Source organism: Salvelinus sp. IW2-2015, linkage group LG9 (assembly GCF_002910315.2).
Source record: "Salvelinus sp. IW2-2015 linkage group LG9, ASM291031v2, whole genome shotgun sequence".
NCBI lineage: Eukaryota > Metazoa > Chordata > Actinopteri > Salmoniformes > Salmonidae > Salvelinus > Salvelinus sp. IW2-2015.
In genome coordinates this window covers 2,117,959-2,143,571 of record NC_036849.1, presented here as the reverse complement: position 1 = coordinate 2,143,571, position 25,613 = coordinate 2,117,959, and the positions used below count along the sequence as shown (strand labels likewise).

The 25,613-nt window shown below is 42.5% G+C and overlaps 1 protein-coding gene across 7 annotated transcripts in view; it reads left to right on the top strand.

Annotated features, from left to right (window-relative positions):
- The window catches only part of efcab11 (EF-hand calcium binding domain 11), an 87,430-nt gene that overhangs the window by 37,887 nt on the left and 23,930 nt on the right, over nt 1-25,613 (top strand). For all 7 annotated transcript variants that reach the window (XM_023993934.2, XM_023993935.2, XM_023993939.2 and 4 more), the window contains one exon: nt 1,235-1,325. In XM_023993934.2, coding sequence (XP_023849702.1) covers nt 1,235-1,325 — 91 coding nt within the window. The remainder of the gene's footprint in view (nt 1-1,234; nt 1,326-25,613) is intronic.

The window sequence follows — 25,613 nt, the reverse complement described above, 5'->3', positions numbered from 1 at the left end:
TTGCTTGTTTTTGGTCGCAGGTTCAGGAAGGGCTGAATAATTGCAACATTTACATGGAGCTCTGCAAATAGCTGTCACAAGTGTTGAGAGGAGTAGGCAGGAGGCAGTCGCAGGTTTAGAACTACTGAATTTATTAAAGCACTCATATATAAAAATACAAAAAAGCGGGACGAAACCCAAAGTGCAAAACTTAAAAAGTACTCAGTAAATACGAGAGATTCCTCTCAGCAAAACAAGCAACATTTACAATGACTGACAAAGCAAATGACAGAGGGAGTATATATACAGTGATAGAGTGGGGATTGGAATCAGGTGTGTGTGTGTGTGTGTAATGTTGACCAGACAAGTCCGAGACAAGATGAGTGAAGGGCGTTTGCTAGCTGCAGGTTCAGCAACCGCGAGAAGGCCGGCGACGCTGAACGCCTGAGCTGGACAGGGGGGGGTGCCAAAGCGAAGGTTGGTGTGACAATAGCACTGCTGGGTGATTTGGAAAGTCATAGTCAATCGATCAATAATACAATTATCAAAAATGTATCTTTTACTTTGCAATCTGTAGAAACTATGAGAATAGAAAGGTTCAGAACTTTTGTTAAAATACTCCAAAAACATGCGTCCTGTTTGCAACAAGGCACTAAAGTAATACTGCTAAAAAAATGTGGCAAGCAATTAACTTTTTGTCCTAAATACAAAATGCGTTAGGTTGTCTAGCAATGATCAACAACCAATTTGACAGAGCTTGAAGAATTTTGAAAAGAATAATGGGCAAAAGTTGCACAATCCAATTGTGGAAAGCTCTTAAATACTTACCCAGCAAGACTAACAGTTGAAATTGCTGCCAAAGGTTATTCTACAAAGTATTGACTCAGGGGTGTGAATACTTATGCAAATGAGATATTTCTGTATTTCATTTTCGATACATTTGCCGAAAACTCTAAAAACTATTTTTCACTTTGTCATTAAAATACATTTATTTTAATCCATTTTGAATTTAGGCTGTAACACAACAAAATGTGTAATAAGTTCAGGTGTATGAATACCTTCTGAAGGCACTGTAGCTCTATCTCAGACAGACAGGATGTCTGTGTTCCACAGCCAACTCAGCTCTCTCTCTCTCTCTCTCTCCCTCGCACTACCACTGTGTGTGTGTGTGTGTGTCCATGCGTATGTGTGCACATGCATGCCTGTGCGTACGTACAGTATGTGTGTTTACTCCTGTGTTTTCTCTTCCCTGCAGGTCGTGGTTTCCTGAAGCTGGAGGACTTTAAAGCAGCCTTCAGTAGAGTGGCTCCTCGTCTGCCTGAGAGGACTGTCCTGGAGGCCTTCAGGTACTGGGGATGGGATGGAAATTGGTTGGGAAAGTGGATGGAAATGGGAAGAAGGGAAGGGTTGGGAAGGAGTTAGGAATGGGTTTAAGTTTCACGTTTCATTAGTCGTATATACAGCATACACATGGTATACAAAGTCCAACGAAGAGCTTGAAGGTTTCCGCTCAATAATGCAGTAAGAAATAATCAAGTAAAAGAATAAAAAGTAAATGGCGCGATAGAATAAAACATTTAGTGTAAATACAGGAAGGCACTCAGCAATTTATAGTGCAATATTTGCATGTGTGTCGGGGACGGGGGGATTGGAGGATAAGTCTTTAAATTGTGCAGTATTTAGAAATAAATACAATTCTAGTAGCAAAAGTCGTAATGTGTGTGTGTGTGTGGCATGAACGTACTATATGTGGGTGCCTGAGTGAGTGCATGTATGCTAAGGTACGGAGAGTCAGTGCAGGTGGTCAGTGTTCAGCAGTCTGATGGCTTGTGGATAGAAAATATTTCTGAGCCTGTGGGTCCGATACTTTCTGTCCGACGGTAAGGGAGTGAACAGTCTGTGGCTGGGGTATGTAGGATCCTTGATGATGCTGCGGGACTTCCTCAGGCACAGTTTTGAGTAGATGTCCTGAATGGGTGGGAGCACGGCCCAAGTGATGCACTGGGCTGTCTTCACAACTCGCTGGAGGGCCTTGCGGTCGTGGGCGGAGCAGGTCCCATACCAGGCAGTGATGCAGCCAGGCAGGACGCTCTAGATGGTGCAGTGGTAGTATTTGGAGAGGAGGCGTGTCGATTTTCTTCAGCTGCTTTAGGAAGTAGAGGTGCTGTTGCGTCCTCTTGACAAGAGTAGTGGTGGTGTCGGTCCATATCAAGTTCTTAGTGATACGGTACTTTGAGGAACTTGACTGCGGACTCTCTCCACTGCAGTCCCGTCGATGTGGATCGGGGCGTGTCCTCTCCTCTGCTTCCTGAAGTCAACAATCAACTCCTTTGTTTTTGCAGAAGTTGAGGGAGAGGTTGTTGTCCTGGCACCACAATGACAGTTTACAGTGGCTTCAGAAAGTATTCACCCCTTGACTTTTTCCACATTTAGTTGTTAAAGCCTGAATTTAAAATGTATTACATTTATATATTTTGTCAACAGCCTACATAGCCCAAAAATATGCTGTCATGTGAAAGTGGAATTATATATTATTTTAAAACTGAAGTGTCTCCTCAATAAGTATTCAACCCCTTTTGTTATGGCAAGCCCAAAAATGTGCTTAACAAGTCACATAATAAGTTGCATGGACTTACTCTGTGTGCTGTAATAGTGTTTAACATGATTTTTGACTACCTCATCTCTTTACCCCACACATACACTACCTTTCAAAAGTTTGGGGTCACTTAGAAATGTCCTTGTTTTTGAAAGAAAAACAAAAAAAAATGTGTCCATTTAAAATATCATCAAATTGATCAGAAATACAGTGTAGACATTGTTAATGTTGTAAATGACTATTGTAGCTGGAAACGGCTGATCTTCAGTTTCTTGGCAATTTAAATTAAATAAATAAATTCATCCCGTTTGCAACAAGGCACTAAAGTAATACTGTAAAAAAAAATTGGCAAAGCAATTCACTTTTCTCCAGAATACAAAGTGTTATGTTTAGGAAAAATCCAATGCAACACATTACTGAGTACCACTCTCCATATTTTCAGGCATAGTGGTGGCCGCATCAAAAACACGTTTTCATTTTGAATTCAGGCTGTAACACAACAAAATGTGAAATAAGTCAAGGGGTGTGAATACTTTCTGAAGGCACTGTACCTCTCCCCTGTAGGCTGACTCGTCGTTGTTAGTGATCAGGCCTACAACCATGGTGTCACCAGAAAACTTGACGATGGAGCTGGTGTCATGCTTAGCCACGCAGTCGTGGGTGAACAGGGAGTACAGCAAAGGGCTGAGGACGCATGCCTTGGGGGCCCATGTGTTGCGAGTCAGTGTGGAGGAGATTGGGCATGGGTTGGGAATGTAAATGGGAAGAAGGGGATAGAAAGGGTTTTGGGATGGGAAATGGTTTTGGAAAGGGGTTGGGAATGCCTTCATGCTCTCTTTTACTGTAAATCAATGTTGGTCGACATGGCCACTGTATCCCAAATGGTGGGTTTAGTTGTTCACACAGGTGTTCTCAGTCTAGTCAAATACTTTGTATTTATTTAGCTGTGAAAAAATTCACAGATTTTTCCCGTATCATATAAGACATGGCAAAATGTGTAGAATTGCAGGAAATTGGATTTAAAACTGCTAAAATTTATCTCTGCCAAAAATAGGGGTGTGAACAGTTTGGGGTTACATGGGTAGCGAGGTGGGGGTTTGTTACTATGCCGATAAATGACAATATCCATCCGGACCTTTGCCACCTAGGACATTTACAGTATGTGACCGGACCTTCTCAAATAGTACCCCCTGCCCTACAAAGTGCACTACTTTTGACCAGGGCCCGGTTTCCCTAAAGCATATCGAGGCTAAGTATCATTGTAAGAACCTTCGTAGGAGCATAATTAAATTTCCGAGATGTTTCCCCAAACCATCGTTACTAAAGTTGCACTTGAAAACGCTTGTTGTTTACGGACGGCCTCAGACCAATCGTTGAACAGCTAAGTGCGTCGTTAAATCATTTTTTGCCCTTCCGCATCACTTAATACACAGGAGATCTCGGCTAAACATAATCTCTCTGTGTCCGCCGATAACTTCAGAACAAAGTTGACTACAAATACAAAGTTGCCAATGTCTTTGCAATTGTTACAAACATGCAAAGGATAAAAAATATGCTTCAAATTAAAATCGAGGTGACTGCATTAAAAGACAAATGCAGTATAGGTTAGGCCTATATATTCAAATCATATTGAGATCATTTTAATGTCCATATAATTGAGTTCTATTTTGTAATTGTAGGCTACTGTGTAACATCATATGTGCGAAATCTACGATGGTGCATTATTATATGGTAAGCATTAGAATAAGCCACCTCAATATTTGCAGCCATCAGGGATAATATATCTAGCAGCTGATCTGTCATCAGAAGTGGCGATTTTAACATGTCAGTATTGAAGATGTGGATGGAGAAAGCTGATCAGAGAGCAGCGCTGCTATTGCTCCAACGACGCACTTAGTGAAAGTTCTCCTTGTGTGGTGTTTTGGGAAACGCATGCGAGTTGTTCTGCCATTTATAGCAACGATGCATCGTTAAAACACTCGTAAACTTAAGTTCCATCGCTATTGCGAAACCAGGCCCAGAGCCCTATGGGAATCTTAATAAGGAATAGGGTGCTATTTTGGACGCAGACATAGATGGCAATGCTGGGCTCATTCCAGGTGCAATGCTGTGCTCATTCTGTGTCCCTGTCTCCTTCTCCCTCTCTCCTCCTCTCCTCCCCTCCCTCTCTCATCCCTTGTCGCCTTCTTCCTCTTTCGTCTCCGGTCGCCTTCTTCCTCTTTCGTCTCCGGTCTCCTTCTCCCTCTTTCGTCTCCGGTCTCCTTCTCCCTCTTTCGTCTCCTTCTCCATCTTTCGTCTCCGGTCTCCTTCTCCCTCTTTCGTCTCCGGTCTCCTTCTCCCTCTCTCCTCCTCTCCTCCCACTCTCATCCCTTGTCCCCTTCTTCCTCTCTCCTCTCCTCCTCTTCTCCCCCTCCCTCCCAATCTCCTTCTCCTCCTCTTCTCCTCTCTCCTCCCAATCTCCTTCTCCTCCTCTTTCTCCCGTCTCCTTCCCGGTCTCCTTCTCCCGGTCTCTTTCTCCCGGTCTCTTTCCTCCCTCTCTCCTTCACCCGGTCTCCTTCTCCCTCCTCTCCTTCTCCCGGTCTCCTTCTCTCGGTCTCCTTCTCCCTCTCTCCTTCTCCGGTCTCCTTCTCCCGGTCTTCTCCCGGTCTCTCTCTCTCTCCTCTCTCCTTCTCCCTCTCTCCTTCTCCTCTCTCCCTTCCTCCCGGTCTCCTCTCCCTCTTCTCTCCCCGGTCTCCTTCTCCCTCTCTCCTTCTCCCTCTCTCCTCTCCTCCTCTTCTCCCTCTCTCCTCTCCTCCTCTTCTCCCTCTGTCCTCCCCTGTGTTCAGTTAGGCTACCTTTTTTAAAACAGCATGACAGATAGCAAAGGGAATGAATAGAGGAGAAGGGAGGGGGCCTGGCAGGGAAAGGGGGAGTGCGCAAGAGAAAGGGAAAAGAGTCATATTTAGCGTGAAAGTGGGGAGTTTAAAAAAGCTAAAGTGTGTTTGTGTACATGTGCGTGTGCGTAGAGTTTATCTGTGTGCCCAGGGCTGTGTTTAGTCCAGATTATCTCTCCAAAGTGATAAATAATAACACTTGCCCTGAGGGAAGGAGCAAAGGAGGGAGAGAGAGAACATGCTTGTTCTTCATACACCTCGGAATAGAACTAAAGCAGTCCGTATGTGTTGCGGTGTGTGTTTTTAAGTGTGTGTGTGCAGCAATGTGTTGTGTGTATCATCTGTGTGTTCTCTCTGTCCTTTCAGTCCCTTGCCATGTCCTTTCTGTCATAATCACAGAACAATGGATCACAGAATCACACCATTAACACCACACAAGCGTGTGTGTGTGTGTGTTTGTGCACACAAACGTTCTCTAACACACACACGTGTAAATACACACACACACATTTACGGCGTGCACCTGCTGCCTCCTTTTTATTTGCTCCAGATTTACGGCCGCGTGCCGCCGAGCTCTTGCTCACACACACCATTAACACGGCAACCGCTCGCCTGGTTACTGTCTCCATGACAACGTGGCAACGCAGTGCCTACCATCGCACCTTCAGCAGAACCTGCAGTTGTTTTCCCCCCTTTTCCTTTCTCTCTTTGACTCTTTCTTTCTCTCTCTTTTGTTAGTTATTTCTCTTTCTATCCTTCCTCCTTTATTTTTTTCTCTCTTTTACCTCTCCCTCCTTCCTTCCCTTTTTTTCTTCTCTCTGTTCTCCTCACCCATCCCTCTCAATCTTTCTCTCTACCTCTTTTGTTGCTCTTCCTCTGCTTCTCCTTTGTTGCTCCTCTCGCTCTCTGTCTCCACAGCAACTATCAGTCTTGTGGTCGCCCTTCACACTCGTAACCGTATACGGGTTAAACATGACAGATTCGGGCAGTAATAAGCTCTTCAATTGGAACGTAGCGGCTGTACAGCAACGTGCTATACATGGCGTCAGAGCTCTGGCTCTGCTGTACGGGTTCTCAATGACAGCCGTTCTGAACTTGAGCACCGCACCTGACAAGAAGTTGCCCCCATCCCTCTTGCTAATTGGGCAACTTTTGCAACTGTTTTTGTTGTCTGAGTGATGGAAATGCTATAAATGTAAGATGGCTCGATGTATTTAGAAAGAAAAGACATTGAGGATTATAATAAACACAGCTTTGATGTCGTACAAGCAAGCCAAACACACGTGAGTCCAAATGTCCACTTCACATCTCCAAATCATACATTTCATGTCATTATATACAGTGTCAATGTTTAGGATCACTATGTTTGATCTACAGTTACAAGATGACATGTCACCATACACTGGGTTGTTCTGAACACAATGAGCCAATGTTTGTTTGTTTGAAGGAAATTCACTGCGGCATACACACCTGGGATGCACTCACGACTCCTTTCTATGCGCACCAAAATGACCATCAATTGCCTTGTGAAAGGCTAACACTTTGAGATCGTATTTTATAACTTAGCTAGTCATGTTGGCAATAGAACAAGCTTTCAAATCATGCCCACATGACCCGGATTGCGATTTCTAATGGCCGTTTTTGGATTATGTAAACAACGACAGTAATTGTGTGATGCTGGGGATCCGGGTTGTGTTCCAAACAAAACAACAAGTGTGCTTGCTGTAGTTCCTCAACGGCACAGCTAGGAGAGCTAAAATAAAGTACCTCGGTTGAAGACTTTTCTTTGAGTCATAAAAGTGCATTGAAATTGCTTAGGAACTGTGCACACTTTGGAAAGGTGTGTGGCCACTTGGAGGCACCAGTTATTCCTCTCATTTAAACCATTGTATTTTTTTTTCTTCTGTTGTACCAACCCCATATTTTCTCCCCAATTTCGTTATATCCAATTGCGATCCAATCGCTGCAAATTAGAGGTTGACCGATTAATTAGGGCCGATTATGGCCGAGTACATTGCATTCCACGAGGAAACTGCGTGGCAAGCTGACCACCTGTTACGCGAGTGCAGCAAGGAGCCAAGGTAAGTTGCTAGCTAGCATTTAATCTTATCTTATAAAAAACAATCAATCTTCACATAATCACTAGTTAACTACACATGGTTGATGATATAACTAGGTTAACTAGCTTGTCCTGCGTTGCATATAATCAATGCAGTGCCTGTTCATTTATCATCGAATCACAGCCTACTTCGCCAAAAGGGTGATGATTTAACAAAAGCACAATCGTTGCATGAATGTACCTGAACCATAAACATCAATGCCTTTCTTAAAATCAATACACAGAAGTATATTTGTTTAAACCTGCATATTTAGTTAAAAGAAATTCATGTTAGCAGGCAATATTAACTAGGGAAATTGTATCACATCTCGTGCGTTCATTTCACGCAGAGTCAGGGTATATGCAACAGTTTGGGCTGCCTGGCTCGTTGCGAACTAATTTGCCAGAATTTTACATAATTATGACATAACATTGAGGGTTGTGCAATGTAACAGCAATATTTAGACTCATGGTTGCCACCCGTTCGATAAAATACGGAACGGTTCCGTATTTCACTGAAAGAATAAACATTTTGTTTTCCAAATGATCGTTTTCGGATTTGACCAAATTAATGACCAAAGGCTTCTATTTCTGTGTTTATTATATTATAATTAAGTCTATGATTTGATATTTGATAGAGCAATCTGCCTGAGCGGTGGTAGGCAGCAGCAGACTCGTAAGCATTCATTCAAACTTTACTGCGTTTGTCAGCAGCTCTTAGCAATGCTTGAAGCACAGCGCTGTTTTGACTTCAAGCCCATTAACTCCTGAGATTAGGCTGGCAATACTAAAGTGCCTATAAGAACATCCAATAGTCAAAGGTATATGAAATACAAATGGTATAGAGGGAAATAGTCGAGGCGTCATAATTCCTTTAATAACTTAAACCTAAAACTTCTTAAGTGGGAATATTGAACAACCAGCTTGCATATGTTCTAAGCAAGGAACTTAAATGTTAGCTTTTTTACATGGCACATATTGCACTTTTACTTTCTTCTCCAACACTGTGTTTTTGCATTATTTAAACCAAATTGAGCATGTTTCATTATTTATTTGAGACTAAATAGATTTTATTTATGTATTACATTAAGTTAAAATAAGTGTTCATTCGGTATTGTTGGAATTGTCATTATTATATATCGGCCGATTTTAATGGGTATCGGTGTTGAAAAATCATAATCGGTCGACCTCTACTGCAAATCCCCAACAGGCTCAGGAGAGGCAACACTGTTCAACTAACGCCTGAAGTCAGCCTGCAGGTACCCGGCCCGCCACAAGGAGTCGCTAGAGCGCGATGAGCCAAGTAAAGCTGTGAATGGTGGCGTGTTCGGCCCTCCTTTTCCTGTAGTCCACAATCATCTCCTTTGTCTTGATCACGTTGAGGGAGAGGTTGTTGTCCTGGCACCACACTGCCAGGTCTCTGACCTCCTCCCTATAGCCTGTCTCATCGTTGTCAGTCTCAACGTCAACAGTGAAGAGGCGACTCCTGGAGGCTGTCCTTCTAGGCAGAGTTGGGGGAAGAAAAGCCATATCTCAGACTGGCCAATGAAAAGAAAAGATTAAGATGGGCAAAAGAACACAGACACTGGACAGAGGAACTCTGCCTAGAAGGCCAGCATCCCGGAGTCGCCTCTTCACTGTGGATGTTGAGACTGGTGTTTTGCGGGTACTATTTAATGAAGCTGCCAGTTGAGGACCTGTGAGGCTTCTGTTTCTCAAACTAGACACTCTAATGTACTTGTCCTCTTACTCAGTTGTGCACCGGGGCCTCCCACTCTCTATATTCTGGTTAGAACCAGTTTGTGCTGTTCTGTGAAGGGAGTAGTACACAGTGTTGTACGAGATCTTCAGTTTCTTGGCAGTGTCTCGCATGGAATAGCATTAATTTCTCAGAACAAGAATAGACTGGCGAGAACATGAATAGACTGACGAGTCTCAGAACAAAGGTCTTTGTTTCTGGCCATTTTGAGCCTGTAATCGAACCCACAAATGCTGATACTCAACTAGTCTAAAGAAGGCCAGTTTTATTGCTTCTTTAAATCAGAACAGTTTTCAGCTGTGCTAACATAATTGCAAAAGGGTTTTCTAATGATCAATTAGCCTTTTAAAATGATAAACTTGGATTAGCTAACACAACGTGCCATTGGAACACAGGAGTGATGGTTGCTGATAATGGGCCTCTGTACGCCTATGTAGATATTCCATAAAAAATCTGCTGTTTCCAGCTACAATTGTCATTTACAACATTAACAATGTCTACACTGTATTTCTGATCAATTTGATGTTATTTTAATGGACAAAAGAAGGACATTTCTAAGTGACCCCAAACTTTTGAACGATAGTGTGTGTATATGTTGAGTAATGCAAAATATGTAAACATTAGTGACTAGTGCTCCATTTATTAATGTGGCCAGTGATTTCAAGTCTATGTATATAGGCAGCAGCCTCTAATGTGCTAGTGATTGGTGTTTAACAGTCTGATGGCCTTGAGATAGAAGCTGTTTTGATGCACCTGTTCTGACCTTGCCTTCTGGATGATAGCGGGATGAACAGGCAGTGGCTCGGGTGGTTGATGTCCTTGATGATCTTTTGGGCCTTCCTGTGACATCGGGTGCTGTAGGTTAGTTAGTTCAGTTACCTTTGCTTTCTTGGGTACAGGAACAATGGCTGCCATCTTGAAGCATGTGGGGACAGCAGACTGGGATAGGGAGAGATTGAATTTGTCCATAAACACCCCAGCCATGCTGTGAGGACGCGGCTAGGGATGCCGTCTGGGCCGGCAGCCTTGCGAGGGTTAACACGCTTAAATGTCTTATGTCGGCCACGGAGAAGGAGAGCCCACAGTCGTTGGTAGCGGGCCAAGTATGGCTGAAGCAAAGGTGTTTAGCTTGTCCGGAAGGAAGACGTCATGGCTGGTTTTCCTTTTTGTAGTCCGTGATTGTCTGTAGACCCTGCCACAAACGTCTTGTGTCTGAGCCGTTGATTTGCGACTCCACTTTGTCTCTATACTGACGTTTTTGTCTGTATGATTGCCTTACGGAGGGAATAACTACACTGTTTTGTATTCTGCCATATTCCCAGTCATCTTGCTATGGTTAAATGTGGTGGTTTTTGCTTTCAGTTTTGCACGAATCCTGCCATCTATCCACAGTTTCTGGTTTGGGAAGGTTTTAATTGTCACAGTGGGTATAACATCTCCTATACACTACCTGATAAACTGAGTCACCGTATCAGTATATTCGTCAATATTATTCTCAGAGACTATCCGGAACATATCCCGGTCCGTGTGATAAAAAAATATTTTTTTTCCCCAAAAATGTTTTAACCCTTTTTTCTCCCCAATTTCGTGGTATCCAATTGGTAGTAGTTGTCTCATCGCTGCAACTCCCGTACGGACTCGGGAGAGGCGAAGGTCGAAAGCCATGCGTCCTGGGAAACCCACCAAACCTAGCCGCACTGCTTCTTGACACAATGCACATCCAACCCTGAAGCCAGCCGCACCAATGTGTCGGAGGAAACACCGTACACCTGGCGACCTGGTCAGCGTGCACTGCGCCCGGCCTGCCACATAGTGCGCGATGAGACAAGGATATCCCTGCCGGCCAAACCCTCCCTAACCCGGACGACGCTGGGCCAATTGTGCGTCGCCCCATGGACCTCCCGGTCGCGCCCGGCTGCGACCGAGCCTGGGCTCGAACCCAGAATCTCTGGTGGCAGATAAAAACGATCTTGAAGCGTGGATCCAATTGTTCAGACCAGCGTTGAATAGTCCTTAGCACAGGTACTTCCTGTTTGAGTTTCTGCCTATAGGAAGGGAGAAGCAAAATGGAGTATTGGTCAGATTTGCTGAAAGGAGAGCGGGGGAGGGCCTTGTAGGTATCCCGGAAGTTGGAGTAGCAGTGGTCGAGTGTTTTAGCAGCGCGAGTACTACAGTCCATGTGTTGGTAGAACTTCGGTAGCGTTTTCCTCAAATTTGCTTTGTTAAAATCTCCAGCTACAATAAATGTGGCCTCAGGATATGTGGTTTCCAATTTGCACAAAGTCCAGTATAGTTCCTTAAAGGCCGTCGTGGTATCTGCTTGAGGGGGGATATATACGGCTGTGACTATATAACCGAAGAGAATTCTCTTGAGAGATAATAGTCGGCGTTTGATTGTGAGGTATTCTAGGTAAGGTGAACAAAAGGAGTTCCTGTATGTTTTCACAATCACGAAACATACACCCCCGCCTTTCTTCTTCCCGGAGAGATATTTATTCCTGTCTGCGCAATGAACTGAGAACCCAGCTGGCTCGACGGATTCAGACAGTATATCCCGAGAGAACCATGTTTCCGTGAAACGGAGTATGTTACAATCCCTGATGTCTCTCTAGAAATAAATCCTCGCCCTGAGCTCGGCAACTTTATTATCCAGAGACTGAACATTAGTGAGTAATATACTCTGAAGCGGTGGGTGGTGTGTGCCCTTTCTAATACCCTAACTACACCGCTCGCGTGCGTGAGCGTTACAAAATACATTTGGAGATCTATATTACCGTAATTTCCGGACTATAAGCCGCTACTTTTTCCCACGCTTTGAACCTTGCGGCTTATACAATGACGCGGCTAATTTATGGATTTTTCTCGCTTTCACAAGATTCATGCCGCCAAAAAACTGAGCACCGTCACATAATGTGACGTAAATCGAGCGCGCTCAAACTTCCCATCATGCCAGTGGGTCCTGACAGCGTGGAGCATTGTCAAAAAWTCCACTATCATCAACGGGTTTCGAAAGGCTGGACTGCTGCGTGTTGAAGAGGGCAGCATGAGCTCAGCGGGGAATTTGCCTCCGGATGAAAGTGACGAGAGCGACAATGAAAACGATCCAACATCGAATTAAGCAATTCTGAGGCTATTCAACTCCGACACCGAAGGAGATGACTTCAGTGGTTTCAGTGCACAGGAGGAGGAAGATCGTGACCAATGACTGTCTTGGTAGGCTACTGTTTACTGCTATTATTTTTGTTACAAGCCGTGTTTCGTTAAAGCCTATTTATTTTTGTTACAAGCCGTGTTTCGTTGAAAAGCCTATTTATTTTTGTTACAAGCCGTGTTTCGTTTATAGGCTGTGTAAAGTTCATTTGTTTCAATGTACCGGTAGGCACCTGCGGCTTATAGACATGTGCGGCTTATTTATGTACAAAATACATATTTTTTTTTAAATTCAGTGGGTGCGGCTTATATTCAGGTGCGCTTAATAGTCCAGAAATTACGGTATTCAATTATTGTACCCACACTGCTCGCACGCGCCAACGAGCGTCTGCGTTGCCAAGGGCTTAAATAGAAGTCAGTTCTATTTGTGACGCAGATTGCGCTGCAAGTCCTGTCTCTCCCATCTCCTCATTGGTTTATAGAGGCAGGTACCCACGTGCCATCTCCTCATTGGTTATACCCACGTGGGTGACTGAAAGACGAACGAGGTTGGTGGCGGTAATGCACCAAATTTATGAAAGTTGCCAATCGAAATATTAAGTCCAGAGAAGAAAAAGCCTGGAAGGAGGAGAGTTGACTAGAGGTTGACCGTTTTATGTGTGGATTAATTGTCGAAGTAGAGAACCTTGTGCATTTCAGGTAAAATAACAACTCAATGTTTATATCCCAGGACAAATTAGCTAGCAACAGCAAGCTAGCTAAATAGTACAAATTAGCTAGCAAGTGCAAGCTAGCTAGCTAAATTGCCATAAATGTTTCATGCTTTTCGACCTGTCACCAAATTAATGTAATTGGTTAAGAGTTTGTTTTGATATTTTAACCTGCGTGTCGTGATCGCGTTTGGTGTGGGGGGACAAAATACATTTATGCACGATGTTGCACGAGCGTAATCGGTTTGGGTTCCGTGTAAGTCGGACAAGAAGAGCACTCCGAGTACCTCTCCCCTGCCGGCTCGGTGCGGATGTTTCCTGTAATCCATGGCTTCTGGTTGGGATATATACGTATGGTCACTGTGGGGAAGACGTCGTCGATGCACTTACTGATGAAGCCGGTGACTGAGGTGGTATGCTCCTCAATGCCATTGGATGAATCCCGGGAACATTTTCCAGTCTGTGCTCGCAAAACAGTCGTGTAGCCTAGCATCCGTGTCATCTGACCACTTCCGTATTGAGCGAGTCACTGGTACTTCCTGCTTTAGTATTTGCTTGTAAATAGGAATTAGGAGGATAGAATTATGGTCAGATTAGCCAAATGGAGGGTGAGGGAGAGCTTTGTATGCATCTCTGTGTGTGGAGTAAATACGGTCTAGAGTTTATCATGTCATCTGGACACATTCAGTGACATCAAATCAAGTGTAACGTTTGGATTCAGTCTTGTCGGGTGAACTATTATGTACTCACCTTTGATCGAATCATTTTCCCATTATCTCCAAACTGTTCCCTTTCAATTGCTACCATGGTTATGCATATGCTTTTCATATTTCTTCTTTAAGAAACATTTACATTCAGCCCTGTCCATATAGACTAATTCCCACAAGTGTAAAGGGTTAAACACCTACAGCACCGAGGGATATTCACCTCTCTCCTTTCCCATCTCTCACTCTATAATTGAATTACATCGACATTGCAAATTGTTTGCAGAAAAAACTCACGCGATTCATACACTGAGGACCCAATGGACAGTTCCATTGGACTTTCTACAGTGGAGAGTGAACTTTAGGGTACTACCTTCACTTTAAACATGTTCCTTTTTTAAAAATGAACAAATTACAATTTCTTCATTTCTACTACCTTCACTTTAAACATGTTCCTTTTTTAAAAATGAACAAATTACAATTTCTTCATTTCTACTAAACATGATTACTCCAGCCCCCCCCCCGGCTAACTGTTGTTATTACAAATCCATTCAAGTGAAGAGAATGGATCACATTACACTGTTGTGAATTGAAACATTTCACTCTTATCAGTGGCTGTTTTTAATTGACTATATCGGAGTGCAGCACTTGAGTGGGAAAGATTAGTGGAAGTTTAACCAAAGACCAAAACGTGTGTGTGTGTAATCTGCAGGAAATGGAGCCTGATGAATAAGTGAAATAATTATCATTCCCAAATTAAACTTTCTGCTGTAGTTTGGGTCCTATTAAAGCAGTGCAATGAGGAGGCTGCTCTGTTAACTGTGTGGTAGAAAGAGAGAATATGCTAATTTCCCCCACCATCAGTTCTACCCCTCCAGCTACTTTAAGAGGTTACACGGAGTACCTCTCAAACTTAGCTAATGCCTCTACATCGCAACTATTTATTCCCTTCGTTCTGTTCCCCTCTCTATTTAAGTTCCTCTTCTCTTCTCTTGTCCTCCCCCCTCCTCTCCTCTTTCTGTGCATACAGTATGAGCCATCTCGACCATAAAGAACCAGCTATGTGCCTCCCATGTTAGGGTCTATGCTCTTTTACGTGATTGTTTTATTTAATGGAGACGAAGAAGGAAGGAAGCATGTAAAGCCTCTCAGGAAAATGTCCATTGAACCTGATTACCATGGCTATGGAATAGACTTATCCTCTGGAAATAAATGTTTCTTATTTTCTTCACTCTCTCCATTCCTCATCAGTGAGTGCTCTTAATGGGGCAGATACTCGCAGATCTTTATCACTCTCTCACTTTCTCTTTCTCTGTCTTTTAAACCTCTCGTATTTACCTGCTCAGGAGATGTCTATCAGCACAGCCCAGCCCAGCCCAGTCTCCCCCCTTTTTTTTTTCATTAATGTTTCCTCTGCTCCCTAGTCTTCAAGGTATTCCTTTGTTTGTCTAATCACAGTTTCCTATCCGATTTTGTTATTTTTATGATTGAATTGTCCCTTTGTTTAGCAGGTGTCTGTTCTTCCATTAGCTGGTTATTTGTAGGGAAGCAGCTTCCTCTAGCCTATTATCAGTGTATTTAAAAATATATATATTTAAAAAAAAACTGCATCTTTGATGAAGAAGCTGACAATCACAGTAGTCTTCTTCCGGCTAACTTAATATTTCCGATAGGTTGAAGTCTGTCGTTGAACATGTTCAGATTTCAAAATCTAGAAGTGTGCTGTTTTTCGCTTTGGTTATCAAGGTCGCCCCCTTTTTCCAGATGTGTTGTCTTCATTGAGGCTGACAGTTTCCCTGGCTTGGGATCCCAATAGGCAGTAAAACACACACACATCTCATTAGAATTCCTGTGTGGTGGGGGTATGTGGTAGAAGGCTAATGTAATCGTCATGGTAACTCCGTACAGTAGCGAACAGAAGTCCCAGAGGAGTTGCCCCATTTCTTGCTCCCTGATACGTGTGTGTGTGTGTGTCAGACAGACAGTGCTGGGTTTTCTGTTCTCTCTGAGCTCTTGAACCCCAGGTCTGTGTGTGCGGTAACACCCGTATAACATGATAACAAGGTGTGGAGAATACTATTTACCTGCCTTAGGCTCCGAGAGATCTCGTCCTCTCTCCATCTCCCCTCCCCTTCTTTCCTCTCTCCCTTTTTCTCCCTCCCTCCTGCAGTCCACCTGTGAGGAAAGATTCTAATCACGGAGATGAGTGGAGGAGCCTGAGAGGAAGACGGGATCAGATAAACGAGTGAATACATTAATTAAAGAGGGGAAAGAGAGGGCATCTATATCTGATGGATCCTAGAAACCACTGCAGTGCTCTTTTAGGGAACCTGTGTGTGTGTGTGTGAGACGCTGAGTGGATCAGATGGCTGTTATGTGAACAGTGCTCTGCAGCGCTTGCGTGTGTCTCGTCTCGCACTGATATGCCCTCCAGCATCACACACACACACCCACTAACATAAGCTCAAGTCTTTGATTCTTTATTAAAAGCATTCCACTACTCCAGGTGTGTGTGTGGAGCAGCCCTTACCCTAATATTTTAGCTAGGCAACAAAGTTTAGAAATAGGCCGATTTTTTTTAATTATTTGTTTCGAAGTTAGCTGCATGCCTCGGAGCTCCAGTATCAAACGTAAAATCACTAGTATAACCCCGTTCACATGCTAGGAAGCTCTGAAATTTCCGACTCGCTTTCCGACTGTTGAACGCGGCACGTGATTAACTGCAACCAGTTAGCAAGTCGGACATTTCCTAGTTTCGACTAGCACGTGAAAGCAGCATAATGCTGTGTTGGTAACCAAGTGGACATTTACCACACACGACTGAGAAGAATCCACTCCAACTGGTAATTACTAGTGGGAAAGAATGAATCAAGGATTATAATATTTTAGCTAGGCAAGAAAGTTTAGACATAGGCAGATTTAATTATTTAGGTCACAAGGGTCACCACCTTTGTGAAGGGGGAGTACATGGGCCGCCTTTCAAACCTTGGGGATAGTACCAGATATAATCGTCAGGTTAAAAATATGGGTTTATGATTCAGCAATCGGGGGCAGAGAGCTGCAGCAAAAAGCGATCAAGCATATCAGCTCCAGTGGATTTTCTTTTTCTTTTTTTCTTTACATCAATCTTAAGTAAGGCATCTAGGACATCACACATAGTAAAGTGTATTGAAAACAAATATTCACTCGAAGTTGACAGGTTAACCGTTGAGTCAGCTAGAGGCTGGCAGAGGGAAGAGCAGTCGATTGACTGACCAGGGTCAACGACGCCACCGTTTCTCTCAAATGAAAAGCCTGCCGAGATGATAAAATTATGATTAAGAGCATCTCTTATCCCATTCTTCTCAGTTATGATGACAGAGTCAGACAGAACTTGCTTAGGCAGGGAAGAAGAGGAATATCTACACTTCAGGGCAATTACTGTTTTCCAAAATTGTGTAGGATCACCAGCAGTCAGAGAGAGAGCTTAAAAAGTAGCTTGATTTTAGCTTTTTTAATCGATATAGTACATCTGTTTCTCAATTGTCTGAAAGATTGCCAGTCACCTACAAAGTCAGTTTTCCTTGCTTTGGCCCATGCCTGATTTCTTCTCTGAATGAGCTTAGATAATTATGAAGAAAGCTCATACCCTTGGTTATCTTTAACTGTAAATTGTTTAAAACGGGCGTTTTTGTTTGGAATGCTCTGGATTGACGGACGACAGGGTGTTCCAGTTCCCGCCAATATCCAGCGACTTGGCACAGCCATTGAATTGAGTGGGACAACATTCCACAAGCCACAATCAACAGCCTGATCAACTCTATGCGAATGAGATGTGCCGCGCTGCATGAGGCAAATGGTGGTCACAGCAGATACTGACTGGTTTTCTGATCCACGCACCTCAAATTTTTTTACGATATCTGTGACCAACAGATGTATATCTGGTCATGTGAAATCAAATTAAATAGGCACTAATCTATTGATTCAATTGACTGATGCCCTTATATGAACTGTAACTCAGTAAAATCTTAATTGTTGCATGTTGCCTTCACAAAGTCTTCTGTTGGCAACATGCACATCACTGACTGATTGGCAGCATACTGTAGCAGCAGCAGCCTATCAGAATATTGCAGGCGTAGCTTATTGGAACTTTTTGGGGTCTCACTTCCTTACCAAACCATCAGGTCAGTGAGTGTGATGGATTAGCTACTGTAAATTACTGTTCATTTTACAATAATCCACTTGCAACTAGTTGACAGTAAGTTATTTAAAATTAAACATTAACTTCCTGTGAACCAGCGGCCATTAAGCTACTATAGAATGTACAGTAACCTCTTCACAGTGCAGCTCTTGTCACAAGCTCTTACAAAGATTGCAGCACTGACGTTGTCAAAAGAGGCGCTCAACCTTTATCAACACAACGATAAAACCATTTAAACTGGTTCAACATTCCGACTGACGGTTGGCACAAATATAACATATTTTAGACCATGCCCCAAAATATGCTAATGAGTTCCCGCCAGCACATTGCCCCCACCTACATTTCAAAGTTCAGTATAGCCTTGTGATGGGAAACCGAGGCTTTCTGAAGGCTTCGCAGCTTTCGCCAAATTGTGCCGAAAAAAGGGTTCATTATCGGTTCACAATGCACATTATTGACATCTGTGTGATTTATCAGATAGACATATTTTTTTTCTCCAATGTTTTCATCAAAACTCTGTCACGCAGCGGTACGTCATTGGCTTTAGTAGCCTATAATCAGTTGGAATACCAGGTTTCCATCATGCTTCCCTTCAAGTTGACTATTTTTCTAAAACTGAATATGGCATTATTTAGGATGCTTAAGACAGAAGCCTATAATATACTAAATAAAACACAGTATTTGAACAATATTGCAGAAAGTGGTCATTCAAATTTTTTCTCTCAAAATAGTCTGCCTTCAACCCCATACCCTCACGTCCCTAAATGTCCCGTAGTTCCCTACTCTACCTGCTAAGCTACCAGAGGTGAAACTACATGTACAAAATCTTAACTAGATTTGTAAGTATGGTGTCCAGTAGTGGTCAGTGTTTGAAAGCTTGGAATCGAAGAAAGCACCGGAACCACAGCAATATCAAAAAAAAGCACCTGATCAAACAAAGCTTCGGACATCATTGATGACGTACTTCTGATGAAGTGATACACGCATCGGCACACTGCTTCGAAGTTGCCTAGCGATTTTGACGCATGCCTCAGAGCTCCGGTATCAAACGTAACATCACTAGTATAGCCACGTACACATGCTAGTCGAAACTCTGACATTTCCGACTTGCTCATTCGTTGAATGCGGCACGTGATTAACTACAACCAGTTAGCAAGTCAGACATTTCCTAGTTGGTAACCAAGTGGAAATTGGGAATTTACCACATATGACTGAGAAAAATCTACTTGAACAGCCCTTCTACTGGTAATTACTAGTGGGAAACTCGTCTATCATCCTGAGCTCCCACTTCTCCCACATGCTGACCTCTGACACCACCTACTAAGGAAATTACCTTTTATAACAGCATTTCTGGAATTTAAATGCAACAACAAACATGAATAAAAAGGTATTATTAATATGGTTTTTGAACACTTTGTTTACAAGCATGATAGCTGTACTTTTAGTTTAAGGTTTTATGCAGCCTGTTGGTCATTAGCCAGTCAGCGGTTCTCAACGAGTTCAAAACACGTGAATGCATCCAACTGGTATTTACGACTTCACAATTGGTAAATTTCCACCTCTTACAAGATTACCTCTTACATGGTTGCTAAGTTTAAATGCAAGTGAGGTATGCCAAGTTAATTTGTAGGACGGGCCAAAAATGTGCCTACCCAAGTGCATTGCTATTGACAGTAAATATACACAGAGTATACCAAGTATTAGGAACACTTTCCTAATATTGAGTTGTACCCCCTCCACATTTTGCCCTCAAATGCCTCAATTCGTCAGGGCATGGACTCTACAAGGTGTGGAAAGCGTTCCACAGGGATGCTGTCCCATTTTGATTCCAATGCGTCCCACAGTTGTGTCAAGTTGGCTGGATGTCCGTTGGGTGATGGATCATTCTTGATACACACAGCAAACTATTGAGTGTGAAAAACCCAGCAGCGGGGCAGTTCTTGACCCCAAACCGCTGCGCCTGGCACCTACTACCATACCCCGTTCAAAGGCACTTCTATCTTTTGTCTTGCCCATTCACCCTCTGAATGGCACACATACACAATCTACACCTCAATTGTCTCCAGGCTTAAAAATCCTTCTTCAACCTGTCTCCTCCCCTTCATGTACACTGATTTTAAAGTGGATTTAACAAGTGACATCAATAAGGGATCATAGCTTTCACCTGGATTCACCTGGTTAGTCCACGTCATGGAAAGAGCAGGCGTTCTTAAGACTAATACATAATATCCTATTACTGTATAAATTTACCCTAAAATGACAATTTCCCACAAAATGAACAGCAATGGCTAACAGAGTAGTTTCATGTTATCACATGTTGAACCACATGCTTTCACGATAAATGCAGACAGATCATTTGTTCTTTCGACATGGTGGGATCCTTTTGTGTCGGTAAAATTAATTATTTGAGAAATGGTGGTGGAAATCCTTTATGCGCAAATATTGATCATAAATATTATGTTGATCATGACCCATCATATCGGCGTAAACTTGGAGTCATGCAATAACATGGTTTGTGGTCCTCCCTGTATGACTCTGGAAACCATGCAGTTTAAATTAGGCTACAGATGAAATAAGTTATGATGAACTTCACAGGGTGGTGAAAGTGCACGGTATGAGCTTGATGCTCCTTTCCAATAAATGTCGAGGGGCTTATTCTGGTGACATGATAATCGACTGCCATTTTGACCAATAGAAACATTCTGTCTCTATCCACAATCTCATCATGTAGACTATCCTACCCTCACTGTATCTGCAAGATGTTCACTAAAGTACATATGCCAAGACCAGAGTAGGCACATTTGGCTATTTAACGCAACCGTTTTTGTGACGACTGTCAGTTGAGTTGAAAATGTGATGGAAACGCATTGAACATTCTATTTTTATTCGTGACTTGAAAACTTTTACTTATCTGCAACACGACAGTTTGGTGGAAACACCACTGGTGGGAATGTGCCTATTTTCTATATGCAGATTTTTTTATATTCACATAAATCTGTCGCTAACTGGATGTAAACCTAGCTATCTCTCTTCTCTCCTATTTTTCTCACACACTGTCTATCCCTCTTTCTTTTTATACTGTTTAAAAAAAAACGTTCTCTCCTTTCTTTCTTTTCTACTCTGTCTTTCTTTCTTTCTAGGTCTATGCTGATTTGACTAATTCTGCTTGGTCAGAGCTGCGTCAGCCATTGCCCTCCGAAGGTCAATGCTGATCTGTCACTGCAGTCAACTAGTTTAACTTTTACTCCATCAATCCTTTTACTCTGTCCTCTGTGTAACACAACCTTTTATGCTATGTTGGCACCAAATCTATGGGACATTTGGTGCCGCTTGGTCAGAGCTGCGTCAGCCATTGCCCTCTGAAGGTCAATGCTGATCTGTCACTGCAGTCAACTAGTTTAACTTTTACTCCATCAATCCTTTTACTCTGTCCTCTGTGTAACACAACCTTTTATGCTATGTTGGCACCAAATCTATGGGACATTTGGTGCCGAACAACACGGATGCCAGTTTACAGAGCGATGGATGAGAAACCAATTGGTCATGGCCACATGAGTAAACTATCAGAGTTCTCCATGACTTGTGAATGTTTGGAGACCAGCTTTCTTTGTGAGGTGGAGCAGTAGATGTAAAGTGACTGACTGGAAGCCATTCCTCACAGAGTGAGAGTTACCGGTAGCTACACAGGAGCAGATATACATAGGTGAATAATATATAGGAAGAAACTGATTTAAGAAAGAGAGGTCCAACATTACAATTCAGCCCAATATACTTCTCTTCCCTCAGAAAAAAGCTCCCTGTTTCTGAAAGTCTAACAATCCAGTTGAATCCCTTAACAGGCCAGAACTGGTCAGCGTAGCCACATTAGCCCGTGGATAGCTTTCAAAGGAGAATGTCTCAAGAGGAGAAGGAAGTGTTGGATGGTTGTGTGGACTGGGACAATGTGCTTATTACGATGGTCCTGGAGTGTTGGCCCAGTTAAAAACAGGATTTAGCCTAGCAGCAGAGACAGCTTTAGCATGCACTGTCTGTCTGGCTTTGGGAGCTGTTGTCTTGGTAACAGAGTTCTGTTCTCAATGAGCGCTGTTCAGGGGCTTTAGACATGGAGCGCATGCTTATCTTCTCGTCTCCTCTCGTTTTGTTACTCCTCTCCTCTCATCCCTCTCTCCTGGACATTTAGCAGTGTGATTAATCCGTCCAGCAGATCCATGGAAATACTGCTGCTGGTCGGTGATAAAACACACAGTGCTCCCATTGGACACACACCATACCATGTGTGTTTTGGTGTGCATGCGTGTGTGTTTTGACGTGTATGTGCCGCTGAGAGAGGGTGAAGGAGGGAGCCAAAGATGAAGAACGACAGAAGAAGGATGAGGGTATGATCGAGAGATTGACAGATTGGTGGGGGAGAGACGGCGACGGGTAGGGAGAAGAAAATACGTTTGCGGAAGAGAGAAATGGAAATGTGACAATAGAGGTTGAGACAAAGAGTGAGACACAAACTCACAGTATCGACTTTTCCTGAGAATTCACCTTTTTGTGGGTGATGAGAGATCATTGGTCGCTCCCTATCAAACACACAGCTGTCAGTGCGCTGGGAAGTGGCGTTTGTGTGTGTTGTCGTCACCTGATATTAAACACTGCTATCTTCTAACTGAGGCTGATTAGTTGCCTGGGACGCTTTTGGGAAAGGTCGTAGGTCAGTGTTTCCCAAGCTCAGTCCTCGGGACCCCAAAGGGTGCACATTTTGGTTATTGACCTAACACTACACAGCTGATTCAAATGATCAACGCTTGATGATTAGTTGATTATTTGAATCAGCTGTGTAGTGCTGGGACAAAAAAACAGTTTGGGAAACCCTGTCGTAGGTTTTCGTCAAGGAGGGCTTTCCACTTGAGCACTGTGTGTGTGTACCGTGTGTGTTTAGAAAACAGGAACAGGAACAGCAACAACAACAAAAAACCGGAGTTACTCTTGGATCAAAGGTACAGGGTGCACACACACATACATTTTTTATAACATTTATTTTATTTTATTAAATATTAAAACATACCATGTACCTGCAGTGAAGCCGCTCAACATTTACATTACATTCAGCTATCTAACAGAATCCCATCCAGAGCAACCAGGGTCAAGCGCCCCGCCCAAGGGCAAGTCGACAGATCTCCCACCAAGTCAAAATGGGGTTCTGAACCAGCTCCCAACCGCCAGACCACCAACCGTTCAAGATCCCTCCCACAGTTCCCCGAGAGCTGCCCATCAACCATGTTTTTTACTTATCTTTCACCATCATTCTATCCCTTGCCCAGCAACTGCACTCCAACTTGTCTCCAGTTCCACCATCCCAACCCTCAGTTTCCCTCAGCCCGTCCCACCCATCTCTGCTGGCAACCCTCTTTGGTTTTCTACACACCATATATCTTTCAACTATGCTGTGATGTTTAACATACAATTTGAATCTATCTAATCGAATAGAATCCACAGATTGCGAGCTGAAGATGAAATACTTTTACTAAGAGTATTGGTATATTAGTAATTGACTAACCAGGTCTCTCCAGATCTCCCAATAATGCTATTTCTAGGGTCAATTTTACATTAATGTTATTATTTTTTTAGCCATTCCAGAAACTGAGACCAGAAACAGGCTACCTGAGGGTAATACCAGAACAAATGGTCTACTAATTCTATATCCTTGTTGGTGGCAAGAATTGTGTACAATAATTTTAGCTGAAAGGCACGAAGTCTTGAATCTTGCGTCATTTTATATATCAACTCATACACCTTGTGCCATGGAATCGGTTAATCAAAAATCTCTTCCCAGCAATTTTGCAAACTGTATGGCACAGCTGTCAACATCCTGGTCCTCAAATGAAACTGGTATGCTATTTTTGTTCTTCCGCCAGTTTTGATCCTTTACAGTATATTGGACAGACAGACCAGTTCCCTACCTCCTCCCACTGCCACCTGCCTCCATTTTTGGGGTAATGCTATAATCAATTGGTTGTAATCTTGGATTGAGCAGACCTTCCCACACAACTCCATTAAAGACATAAGTCTACCATTCCATACAGTTATTTTATCAACCAGCACATTTGAGTTCAAACATAATATTTGTTCTATCTTTTCTGGCGGATGAAATTGAAATTGTAACCAGCTCTACAATGCTTGTTTGAATAAGAGAGAGAATTTGAACAAGGTTTCATTTGAAAGTAATAGAAGGCAATCTGCAAAAAGGCCATTTTTAAACAAAGCTTTTCTTAATAATCTACTTGAGAACCATTTAGGGTTCAAATAAAACTTTTGAATAAGTGAAGCTTTTAGAGTGAGGTTTAGTGCTTTTATATTTAATAATCGCAACCCAACAAGTTCATATTAAATGTACCCTTAAATGTAATATTCATTGTATAGATAGGCACACTTTATCTTGTTTGGTTTATCATCACAGACACAGAAAAATATTTTTTGCTCGTATAATTTGAAAAACGAATCATCAGGAGTAGGCAGCGCCATAAGTAAGTGAGTAAACTTAACAAGTCACATTTTTCCATATATAGACAGATATTTACCTCTCCATGGTTGCAGGATCTTGTCTATCTTAGTCATTTTCTTTTGAAATTCATTGTGGATAGCTCATTTACATATTTTGTGATAAGAATCCCAAGTATGTCTACTTCACCGTCAGCCCATTTTATAGGTAAACTGTAGGGTAATGTAAAAGTTGTGTTTTTAAAGATCCAATATGTAATATGGTACACTTATCAAAGGTTTTAGTCCAGAGAGGCCAGAAAAGTTATCTAGATCTTCAATGAGACATTGCAGGGATCTAGCTTGTGGACTTAATATAAAACTAATCGACATTCACAGACAACTTTGTTTTTAAGCCTTGGATTTCTAATCCTCTAATGTTGTTATTTGATCTGATTTTAATAGCTAGAATTTTGATGGCTATAACGAATCAATATAGTGACAGCGGACACCCTTGTTTAACTTCTCTTGACAGTTCAAAACTCTCTGAGAAGTAGCCGCTATTTACTATTTTACACCTGGTGTTGCTATACGTTACTTTTACCCATTGAATAAGAGACTCACCGAAATGGAAAAATCCAGTCTTACTTTATCAAATGCCTTTTCAAAATCCTCTATGATTACCAGGCCTGGCTTCTTAGATGTTTCATGTTGTTCTATTATTTCTAGTAGTTGTCGTATATTATCTCCAATGTGTTGACCATGTAAAAAAAAAACTCTGATCAGGAGGAACAGTACCTGGTAAAACCTTTAATTCTGAGTGCTATGCATTTCGCTAGTTTTTTAGCATCACAACATTGAAGTGTAAGGGGCCTCCAGTTTTTTAGACTGGATCTTTATATTTGCCATCTGGGTCTTGTTTTAATAATAGCGAAATCAGACCTTCCTGCGGAGTACCTTACAAACGACCATTTCTATAAGAGTAGTTAAAACAAGCTAATAATGGAGCTTTAAGTATATCATAAAAGGCTTGATATATCTGTACCATCAAGCCCTGGGGCTTTTCCAGACTGAAAGGATTTAATAGCCTCAAAGTTAT